At 48.2% G+C, this 11,696-nt stretch overlaps 2 protein-coding genes across 2 annotated transcripts in view; one reads left to right on the top strand and one right to left on the bottom strand.

Annotated features, from left to right (window-relative positions):
- TTC5 (tetratricopeptide repeat domain 5) overlaps nt 1-3,296 on the top strand; it is an 8,536-nt gene extending 5,240 nt beyond the window's left edge. Inside the window, exons 7-11 of the mRNA XM_006037698.1 lie at nt 122-178; nt 656-802; nt 894-1,108; nt 1,367-1,511; nt 2,426-3,296. Of these exons, the coding sequence (XP_006037760.1) occupies nt 122-178; nt 656-802; nt 894-1,108; nt 1,367-1,511; nt 2,426-2,545 (684 nt within the window). The 3' untranslated portion in view covers nt 2,546-3,296. The remainder of the gene's footprint in view (nt 1-121; nt 179-655; nt 803-893; nt 1,109-1,366; nt 1,512-2,425) is intronic.
- A 3,055-nt stretch (nt 3,297-6,351) lies between these two features.
- LOC102372936 (olfactory receptor 11H6-like) lies at nt 6,352-7,287 on the bottom strand. Its single transcript, XM_006037716.1, has one exon. It carries the CDS (start codon nt 7,285-7,287, stop codon nt 6,352-6,354), a length of 936 nt encoding a protein of 311 aa, XP_006037778.1.
- Between the last annotated feature and the right edge of the window lie 4,409 nt (nt 7,288-11,696).

Below are 11,696 nucleotides of genomic sequence, written 5' to 3'. Positions count from 1 at the left end.
AGCAGGAACTCTCTACTGAGAATCAGGGCTAGTTTGAATGCCCTGACATCGTACTAAGAAATTCTGTGCTGCGGGACATGACACAGGATGTGCTCTGACATTGATTCCCTCTTCCCACTAGGAAAAGGTGGATCCTACAGCATCCTGTAACCCAGACCTGCACCTCAACAGAGCAACGGTGAGGTGGAAGGGAGTGGGCCAGGGGGAAATGTGATTGAAAAGAATGGGAACTGGTTGTCTGGTTAGAAAGAACTGTCAGTTCATGCTCTCTTTCTTGTGGCATCCTGCTGCCATCTACTGAAAGAAACTGCCCTGCTGAGTTTGCGGGGGTGGGGAGGATGGGGAAGGAAGGGCTACTGTGGGCAGAGCAGGAAAGTATAACTGGTTGGCACTGAGGAGGGATGCAAAAAGTCTTACTTCTTAGCTTCTTTCTCCCTAACCCACTAGACCCCACTGCTGTCCCTGAGCTTGGGTAAAATCCAGAAGCCCCCCATTGCCTTAACAAACTAGACACCACTCTATTCTTAAAGCTGTGGATCAAACCCAGGAAGTTCTGGTTTGTAGCCCTCCTACTCTAACCTGCTCGACCTCACATCTGTCCTACGGTCAGGAAAACAACTCAGTGACCCCTTCGGTTTTGTTTCTCTTGGGGCAGTTATATAAATATGAGGAGAATTACATGGAAGCCCTGGAAGGGTTTTCTCGTGCAGCAACCCTTGATCCAGCCTGGCCTGAACCCCAGCAGCGCCAGCAGCAGCTCCTAGATTTCCTAGAGCGGCTTACCACCCTCCTGAAAAATAAGGTATGGCGACTGGCCAGTTCTCTGCACTTGCCTGCCTATAATGAGTGACATGACTCAATCAGTGGCGCTGATATGCCCCCTTTCCCTGCAGGGTAAGGTGAAGGGTAAAAAGCTGCAGAACATGCTGGGAAGCTTGCGCCCCTCCCAGCTGGGTCCCTTTGGGGATGGGCGGTACCAGACATCTGCAGGCCAGAAGGTGGCCCTGCAGCATCAGCCGCTGAGTGCCCTGCAGCCAGGTGTGAACACGGGCACCGTGGTCCTAGGAAGAGTGTTGTTTAGTCTCACCACAGAGGAGAAGGTGCCCTTGTGAGTACCAGCCTGCTTGTTCATTGGTCCTGAGCACGTTCTGTCTTTGTCTCCACCTGTCTATGCGTTATTAGCTCTGTCTGTCTCTCTGGCTGTCTCTTCATGAATTCATGCCTCCTCTGCTATTCATCCATCCCCATGCCTCCTTGGCACCATCCATTTGTCCATAGATTTTCTCTTCTGCATCCGTGCATCCTCCTCAGAGTTATTCTTCTATCTTCTCTTCTCCATTTACACATTTTTTCTGTTTTATGACAGCACCTTTGGCCTGGCTGACTCCGAGGGCCCCTGCTTCGCTGTCACTGTTTATAACATGGTGCAAAGTTGGGGTGTGCTTATTGGTGATTCAGTGGCTGTCCCTGAGCCACACCTCCAGCACCACCACATCCAGTACCAGGGCAAGGTGAGCATAGTACTCTGTATAAGCCAGTGTTTCCTCCTTTTTTTGCCCTCTGTGGTGGTAGGATCCATAGCCCTTGCTCTGGAGGATGTGGGATCTGGGAAACCCAGTAACAGCAGGGCAGGCAAGGGTAGAAACACAACTGTAGCACTTAGGTGGCTTAAGGGTTAACACCCGTCCCTTCCCATGCCCCTCCCTCTGTTTGGCATTTATTCCTTTCCACTTACAGTGGTGGGAGGCAGGACTTCATTATTTCCAGGTGTTAACCAGGCTCCTGCAGGGATCAGGAAGGAAGTTTAATGGCCTAGGATCCTAGATCCTCCTGGATGATGTTATGATCCCTTCTGGCCTTAAACTCTGTGAACCCATGACTTTCTTTGTTCCCTGCATCAATTCCTGTGACTTTAGACCTGAGTTAGGGGCCTTTATCACAGCCCAGTGTGGGAATGTGCATTTTTCACATCCCTTTTCTATAGCCACAATGAACATGACTTTAAATTGAGAGAGAGAATTTCAGTTTCTCACATACTTCATCTGGTACTCCAATGTCTGTCCCCAAATTAAATGCAGAAGAAGTCTGCTAGCTGTGATCACTCAGGATGGAAAGCGTTAACCACAAGACTGTTTCCAGAAGATATACACAGGTGCCAGGGGCACCTCATTTCCCACTATTGCATGTCTTCTGATTCTCTCTAGTATTGGGAGGACTGAGAACTCTGCTTTTCTTTTTCTTTTTTTTTCCCCAGGGCATATGGGCTTGAAACTGCCATTGGTAGGGTCCAGAATTAGACAGTACTTTAGCTGAACCTCTTAGCTGGGTTGAAAGATTTCAGCTCAAGTCATAAAAACAGCCACCAGTAGAGATCAGAATCAACAACCCACCTCTGCATAATTGTTCTCTGTCTCTGTGCCCACAGACCTTTGATTTCCCTGGGATCCGCGTAGAGACACCGCTTCTCCTAGTGGTGAACGGCAAGATTCAGGGATCCCACACCCAAGCAGCAGCTACCTTGGCATACCAAGCACAAAGCGAGTGAGATTGTGGGGAGGGGAACGGCGGGGTAGCTCGTCCTGTTGATGGTGCCAAAGCGATTGGATTGGTTGTGCTCTGCTATTTCTGGGTGATGCCCAGAGGCTTGATGTCTCTGAGAGGCTGTGTAGCCATCAGGATACAGAGAATTTACAACAAGGTAACGGGAACAGAGAATGGGGCCATCTCCCCTTCAAACTAGGGTAGCTGGGATGGCAGATAAAATGGAGGAGCTCAGAAGGGCACAGTCTTCCTTATGGAGAGGGGTTGAGAGAGTTCTTCCCACCTTTCTCAAGACTCTCTCTGCTCCAGATAATCTTGTTCCTCTGACATTGAACCTCTTTTGTGTTCTCCCTGTGTGTACCCTGACAAACCACCCCCAATAGCTAATCCTGGGTCTGGAGATGTCCTAAGGGGACTGGGGCAACCCCTTACAAAGAAGCCCAGATTTCTTGTATCCTCATGGCCCCTTAGCCCCACATTCCCTTTTCTGTCTCAGTTCTGCTCCTTTTTGATCCTGTTTGGTCTGTCCTTTCTGAGGCAAGTTTGTAAAAGAGCCTTGGGACTTTTGGCTACCCAACTGCTGAGAGTCATAGGGCTGGATTCCCTTGGATCCTTGGAGAATGGGTCTGACCCAGTCCTCTCCTCTTGGTGTATATAGATTAGTTCAGTATTTATTTTGAAAGGCTTGATCTGTTTTATAATTTTATATGCTTTTGAAGTTTTTTTTCTAATGAATAAAATTTGTTTTTGATGCACTCTGGAGTCAGCGAGTTACATTTGTTTATCCATCCACGATCCCTGTGCCTCCCCATCACACACCTCTCTCTGCCTTTCCCTCTCCCCATTACTCATCTCCCTTTCTTCTTAGACCTTAATTTTCATGATGCACTTATACCACTAGAGCAGTGAGTCTCAACCAGGGTGCCACAGCAACCTGGAGTGTCCTGAGGTGCTTTTAAGGGTGTTGTGCTGTTAGGCATCTAGCATATTGGTACTATTAAGTATGCAAACAGATGAACCCAGAAATTTCAAATAGGAATCCAAGTGTCAAAAGCATTTTGTCTTGTGGTCTTTTTGACTTCGTTACAACAGGAGAATTGTACTATTATTTTTCTGTAGGCAAAAAAACAAATGAAAACTAAAAGCTAGCATTCATCAAGCAGTGCCTTGAGTCTGAACAGTAGAGAATCACTGTTCTAGGGAAGGTAAATCAGATGTACCTGAGACTTTGGGGGCTTGCTGTGGACATTCTGGGGGCAGCCTGAGATTTGAGGTAAGAGCAGGTCTTGAACTTGCCTCTGGATCAATAGCACACCACCTTCATTGCTCTAGGACTATGCTCCCCTGTTGTTGAACATAGTAGTTTAATTTTGGAGCAACTCCACTGAGTTTAATTCACTTAAAGCAGGGTGAAATGAAAGCACAGTTTATTCCAAAACATGGTATAAAACTCCTTTTAGTATTTTCCTCCATTGATTTTGCCAAGGTTTCCCATATGTTTCTGTTATCGCCACATATTCTCAACATTCCTTATTATAGATTTCTTCCCCAACTTCTGTTCACCTTGAATCCAGATACATGCCAGGATTTTCAAAGCAGTGCAAGGAAATGAGGTGTCTAATTCCTACAAAAGTCAGGCATCTGTATACTTTTGAAAACCCCACTAGCCAGCTTTCTGCATCCTTAGCTACTTAAGTTACTTTTAAAAATCTGACTTTCCAGAGTCCGTACCTTCTGCCCTAGGATTTCAGGATGGGCAAAGTCCCAAGTGCTAGATAGTGTGATATATTGCTATTGATTTTTGTAAGAATTTTTTGGGTTGGGGGTGGAGGAGGCGGTCAAGTTACCCAAGGCCACAAGGACTAAATGTTTTCAAACCTGGGAGCTTGGAGTAAGGCTTGAACTCTATAGTTCTATCAAGGCATTTCAGGTACTTTGCTAGCATCTTCCACTATCCTGAAGTAGTGGTTGGAAATTTTTCCACGTAGAAACGTGCCTTCAAGATTGTGAAAGATTACTCATGGGTAAATAAATATTTTTCAAGTAAGGCATGATTACACTTCTGGGCCATTAGAGCTTCCCCTTGCCTGGAAAGTAAGTGTCTAGAGAAACAGAAGACCAATTAAATTCCTAGAGTGGTTCAGATCATGTGCTCGAGGACTAGGGATGTTCCAGTGTTGTATTCTAGGCACCTTGTGTTGAGTGCCAAAGACTTGAGACTCCATGCAACAGTGAGCCTACGGGTTTGTCAAGCTGGGGGCCTGTTGCAGGCAGAGCTAAGGCAACAGACCCCCTTACTGGAGATGTAGTGCATTGCTACAGAAGGTTTTTTTTCTGCCCGTGTATCTACACTACTTCCCCCTAACCCAAACTGCCAGAAGACTACTATCAGCAAAGCTGTGTCCAGATGGGGGTGGAGAGCAGGGAAGGCAGACCTGTAGCAGTTACAGGGCTGTTTCTTTTCACATCTTCTAGCCAAGGTAGTTATGTCAGCAAACTTTGTAGTGTAAATCAGCCCTCAGCTCTGTACGATGCCTCTCCTGTGTAACAAGGGGGTTGCTTCTTGGCCAGTTCCACAGTAGAGCATGTGCTTTCATGAACTTCCTACTGACTGGCTGGGGTTGTCTCTAGGGAGGCCAAAATCTGAAGAATGCAAAGATTCAGTAATCCTTTTTACCCATAAACAGCTCTGCTAGTGCCCCTTCCGCTTTCCTATCCCTTGGTTTCCCACACATAACTCTGCCAATGTCCTTCAGTGCTGACCTTCTGCTTCTTGCTGCCCTACCCGTGTTCTCCCCCAAACACTGAGTTCTGAGGCTACACCTTGCTCCTGACCCATAGTCCCCACCTGCCGTATTCCAGTTCCAGGATCTGAACTTCAGTTCTCAGGAGATGAACTAAGTTTTTGCTAACTTTAATTTTGAGCCAGATCTGTAAGGAGTTGCATTTAATTACTTGACCCCACCTCTGCAAGTAGAAACGGACAGCAAACTGAGCTCAATTCTTTAATTGGCTCCCCATGGGGCACAAGTTGTTAATAACCAAACTAAGAAAAAGTTCAGACATCACCACAAAATAATTATTCCAAAGAGATTCACACTGCTTTCTTTGTCTTATTAAGCGGCTCTAACTCCTGCAAGTGAGGGGAGGGGTAACTCTTGACACTGTCAATCCCCTAAAACTAATGCAGTTCAGACCGTGGGTTATGGCCCAGTGATCAGAACGCTGGACAGGGAGCCAGGATGCTTGATTTGTTTTCTCATCCTTGAGAAGAGAAAGCCAGGGAAGGGAAGGTTGTGGGTTAGAATAGAGGGAGATGACCAAGAGTTGTGGCCTCTGGATTCTGCTTCCAGATGCGAGAGAGGAGTGAGGTCTACTGCATATGAAGTCTAATGTTACCATGATCTGATCCCAGTTGAATGTTTTCTGGAGTCAATGAGAGCATTATTTGACCAGCTTCAGTTAATGGGATAACAACCCATTTAATATAGGGAAATGCTTGCACAGATACAGAAAGATGGGGGCCAACCCCTCTGCATACACAGTCAATATAATTTTCCACGCACTGCAGCCTCCAACCCGTGTGTTGTTCCCCACCTCCCCGCAACAAATGCATATACTTATTGAGCGCAGCAGTAACAAATATAGGTACTTCACCTGTGTTCCAATTGTAAACTCAAACAAGCTTTTTTTAATATTGCCCCAAGGCCAGATTGGAGTTGGTGTCCCTTAGAGGTGAAATGGCTTGAAACCCATTCACCACCTCCTGAGCCAGCCAGTCCCCCTGCCCTGAAACCAGATTCACACCTGTTACCGCTCCCCTAGCAATGTGCGCCTCAGAGCCTCTTTCATCTCCTTATTTCTCAGGCTGTAGATCAATGGGTTGAACAGTGGAGTAACCAACACATATAGAAGGGACACCTCCTTCCCGCTGTCCCCAGAAGCTGCTGGGTTGACATAGGTGACCATGATGGAGCCGTAGAAGAGACCCACCACTGTTAGGTGGGAGGTGCAAGTGGAGAAGGCCTTGCGTCTTCCAGACCCCCGTGGCAGTTTCATTATTGCCCTGAGGACCATCACATAAGAGGTCAAGATAAAAAGGACAGTTGAGAAGATGATAGTGGAAGTCACAGCAAAGAAGGCACGTTCAATCTGGGGAGCAGGGACACAGGAGACAGCCAGCAATGGAGCAGGGTCACAGACATAGTGATCCAGGATATTGGGGCCACAGAAGGGGAGCTGGGAGATGAAGATAATGGGGGTGGCAAACCAGAAGAAGCCACCGACCCAGCAGAAAGCCACCAGGAGCAAGCAGGTCCTCTGGGACATGAGGTTGGGATAGCGCAGGGGGTGGCAGATGGCCAGGTATCTATCCAAAGCCATGGCTGAGAGGGAGAAGCATTCAGCAGCCCCCATGGAGAAAAAGAAGTAGAACTGGAAGAAGCAGGCATGAAAGGAGATTGCATCGCCCTGCGGGGTTGGCAGGTCTGAGATCATCCGTGGCACTGTGGATGTGACATAGCAGATCTCCAGGCAGGAGAAGTTCCCTAGCAGGACATACATAGGCAAGTGTTGGAGGCGGGAGCTCCTGACAACAGCCCACATGATGCATAAGTTACCTGCTAGTGTCAGGGTGTAGACAGAAGACAGGATAGTACAGAGGAGGATGCGACTGGTGTGGTCCAGGGATGAGAAGCCCAGCAGGATGAACTCAGTCACATAGCTGGTAGCATTGTCTGGATCCATTGGGAGGGCACAAGCCTGAAAGAGAATGATTCACAGGACACCTGGGGTCTGTTCATGGTTTGGATTCTATCCCCGGTTGGTAGGAGTCTGCACTCCTCTTGTTCTTCCACCAGTAACGGGAGTGGAGTCATATGCAGTGATTAAAAGTGTGTGGAAGAACAGGGGGCAGCAGTCTCACATATGCAGGTGGACTTGCATCCACAATCTATCTGATGGGATTTCTTGACCAAGGTGCAGTGATTTTCCTGTTGGTACTAGCTTCTCAAAGGCTCCTGGCTAGAGGATCTTCCTCTTCTGTTCAGTGTCAGAACGGTTGCCAAGTTTGGGGAAAGGAAGGAACTGTCCTCCCTAGGTCACACTGGGATGGACTGTGAGGGTTTTTACCTTTCTTGGTTCTGCGCAGCGCCATCCTTTTCCTAGGATCTTCTTACCTTATGTTACCCAACTACTCCCATGGTGTTGCAGCAGCACTTCCCTTTGCACCATTGTTTTTTTAACTGCTATGCTAAAAGTGTTTTTGTTGCATCAGGTATAGTTCTCTGCAGTTATGGTAAAGGAATCAGTGATGATTTGGGAGAATTCTTTGGTTAACAAATAATCTGTTAATGCAGGGACTAGATTTGATGGCCCAGGCAGCTCCTTCCAGTCCTCTGTCCCCATGTTCCTATATTACATTTCACAGGCCACATCCACGTTTATTAATCTGCAGTTGTTACTGTGCATTTAATTTAGCACTTGTTTAATGAAATGTGCAGTAACTATAATTACTGCACAGTAGTGCCGACAGACTGTTTTTTTGTGACACTTACTGTGCAGTAAGCTAATACTACTGCACAGTAGCATGTTGGCATGGTTTTTGCCCAGCACACTACTGTACAGTGTTATTAGGCTACTGCTCATTAAGCATCTCATGTAGATGTGCCCACAGTTTACCTGTTCATGTGGGATGTGAGACTTTGGGATTATGGTGTGTGGGATACCCTTCCTACTGGATAAATATCCTGCACTGCAGCTCTTGACTAGTGGTTCTTCTTGGGGAATGGATTTTGTTGGCTTTCCACAGCTAGATCCCCTCCTCTGTGCTAGTCAGCACAGATTATATAACAGTGATTCTCAATCAGGGTGCCACAGCACCTCGATCTTTTCAAGGGTGCCACACAACGTTAGTACTGTTAGGTGTACAAACAAGATAAACCCAGAGATTTCAAATGGAAATCTATAGTTGTGGTCTTTCCGAGTTCTTTGCACCAGAAAAAGCTGCCCTATTATTTTTCTGTAGTCAAAACAGAGAGTGAAAACTCAGAGTTGGTATTTTTCAAGGGGTGCCTTGAGTCTAAAAAGGTTCAGAACCACTGTTCTAGAGGCACTGTGGGAACTGGTGGATGTCTTTCTTTCTCTGCCCTTTGGATCTAAAACAAAAATAACCAGATTGCTTTGCACAGAAGTGATGCCAGAACTAAGCTGGCTAGAACTGGGATTTTCAAAATCACTTCAGTTGCTCAAGTATTTTTGAAATGCTTCATAGGCATCTCTCTATATCAGTGGTCTCCAACCCTTCTATGATGACGATCACTTTTTGGAAGTAAAGGGCACCCCAGGATCAACCGTGCCCCCTGCCACACACTGCCCCTTCCCCACGCACCCCTGGATCACAGAGTGTCCCAGACCTGGCCAGGCCGGGGCCCAATCCCACTTCTGTACCATGGCTGCACTGAGCTGTACCTGCCCAGCAGCCAGAGGATCATGGTGTCAGGCCCCAGCACGGCTGGGTCTGGAAGTCTCTGTTCAGGGTCATGGTGGGGGGCAAAGAGATGCTCCCACCACTGGGCACAGCCTGGTGGAGGCCCCAGGGGCCCCATGCCCCCCCAACCTATATTTGGGTTGAGGTGGCTGCTGCTACAGGCTGCCCACTGTGCACCCAGCACAGGTTGGGGGGACATGGGCCCCCAGAAACTCCACTGGGCTGTGCCCAGTGATGAGAGCCCCCTCCCACCCATGTCCCTGGATGGCCAGATCTTCCCAGACCCAGCTGGGCTGGGGCCACTCCTACGAGAGTCTCCACTGCTGAGCTGAGCCATGCCTACACATGGCCAGCTGTAGCAGGACTTGAGGTACAGCAGCAGTAGCCACCTCCATTGCCTCCGCAGAGATGAGGAGGGAGCCCTCCGCACCCTTGGAGGAGCCCCCCTTGGCTCCAATCCTCCCACCACCCGGCCAGGCTGGGACCCCACTTACCTTCCTCTGCTCCTGGCTGGGCCGCATAGTCAGCCACTCACTGCAGGGACCTTGATCTGGCCCCCGCCCCTTCCCTCCCCCACAGATTGACCTGCTGGGGCTGGAGGTGATGGGTGTGCACATGCCCAGCTGTCCCACCGCCCAGCTCAGGATCTACCAAGAGAGGCTTTGGGATCTACCTGTAGATCAGGATCCCCAGGTTGGTGACCACAGCTCTATTTTATTAAATGCCTACACTAAGGCCTTGCTGGACGGGGACCTGACAACTGGGAAACATGACAGAGGAGCCCCACGTAAGTGCTTCAAGGACACCCTGAAGAGGTCCTTTTCTGCCTGTGATATTGAGCACAAACTATGGGAAACACATGGTGCAGATCATGGTGCCTGGAGGCTCCAAATCAAAAAGGCAACAGCCCTCTTTGAATGTCAGCGCAGAGCCAGCATCGAGGAGGAGGAGGAGGAGAAAGATGCACCCTGATCTAGCAGCAATCAGCCATGCACGTGTAACCACTGCGGCAGGATTTGCCTCTGCAGTTAGACGGATTAGCGTAACAGGGGCTCTCGGAGCCACTCTGTCATTGGCCCACCCACCTGTTTCTGAGCCAACCATCCACCTCCTCATCTGCCACACCTTGTTGTTTCTTAATTGGTTCTTATTAAGGTGGGAGGCTGCCCATTCTTGCCCCAATGCCAGGGGGCACTATCTGCAGTTTTGTTCCTCTACACTGCAGCCCATGCCTCGCAGATGGCATCCAGGTGACAACGCTCCCAGCCTATAGCCAAACCAAGCTTAGCCCTTGTTGTCAGGCCTCAGACACACACATTCATACCACCCTCCTCTCACTAGGGCCTCTCACTCTACCCCCTCTCACAGGGTCTCTTTCATGCATTGACAGCTTGTACCACCTTGCTCCCTCTTGGAGCGGGAGCCTTAGGCCATGCCTTTGGCCTTAGCTCATACGTTGGGTGGCAGATGGACTGTCTTTGGGGCTTCTCTCACCAGGGTAGTGGCCAGCCAATTACCCAAGCAGGACCAAGCTTGCCCTGGCTCCTCCCAGGACAACTCTATACACACACACACACACACACACACTGGGGCCCCACATCTCCACTCCCCTCACAGGGGCCACAGGGCTTCCCTCCCCAGTGGGGGCTCAGGTGGCCATAGCCATGCCTGGCCCCCTTGGACCCACAGTGTTGGGGCTAGGGGTTAAGGTACCCCAACCCACCTTTCACCACTGGGAGCCCCACTAGGCCACCCACTCCCAGCAGGGTGCAGTTTTAGGTCATGCCCAGGACCAGGAGCCCCCAAACCACCCCCTTAAGCTACTGCCCTTATCTCCCAGATGTTGTATACAGCCTTACAGCTAGGCAACATTTCTGTCTGGCCTGCAAGTGGTGAACAGCTCTGTTTATATAAGTGGCCAGAGTTCTAAAATGGCCGCTGCAATCAAGCACCTGCTGGCTGCTTGGCTCAGCCCTTAAAGTGGCAGGCACCAACAGTGCCCTGCCACAATTAGATACCAGCAGGCCTGCAACTGGCGTGCGCAGTTACCTTCCTAATACCTTTGTCTGCGAAGAACCGCCAAGAAGAAGAAGATGAATTGAAAAATCTAATTCTAGCTCTCTTTAAAATTGGATTTAGACCTCCAAATAACTTACAAAATTATACCATTTTAACCTTTATATTTATAATTGATGAATGAAACAGAACTGGACCAAGGGAACTTTTAAAAACTCCTTACTCTGAATTCAGACAAATTCAGGAATGGCATCATTCGTTGCTGAAGGAAGATTCATGGTGTCTGGATTTGCCTGTATATTGAATTCTTGATATGATTAAATAAAAAGATAAATGGATATATATGGACTGGACTGGACTGAACATATACATTCAATAGCAATTGTTGCATTTTAGTGTTTTTGTTATTAATTTATCATTACTGCAATAAGCACCTAGGAGCCTAGACCAGCAACATATTTTGCTGGATGCTGCACAGACCCACACCTGAAAGTCATTACCCACAAAGTTATCCCATTATAATCTTATTTGAGATTGCAAAATATTATTTTTATTGTTTTGATTCAAGTAATATAGAGCTAAAATGATTTTATTTCCAAGTACCATTAAAATACTAATTCAAGTATCTACGTTGTATTTCTAGCATTGCTTC

This window comes from Alligator sinensis, unplaced genomic scaffold, assembly GCF_000455745.1.
Source record: "Alligator sinensis unplaced genomic scaffold, ASM45574v1 scaffold1300_1, whole genome shotgun sequence".
Taxonomy (NCBI): domain Eukaryota; kingdom Metazoa; phylum Chordata; order Crocodylia; family Alligatoridae; genus Alligator; species Alligator sinensis.
Note: the sequence above shows the minus strand (reverse complement) of the source record. Positions and strands in the feature narration are given on the sequence as shown.

Excerpts from the sequence above, each read along its gene's own strand:
- LOC102372936 (XM_006037716.1), bottom strand. The coding sequence starts at position 7,287 with ATGGATCCAGACAATGCTACCAGCTATGTGACTGAGTTCATCCTGCTG.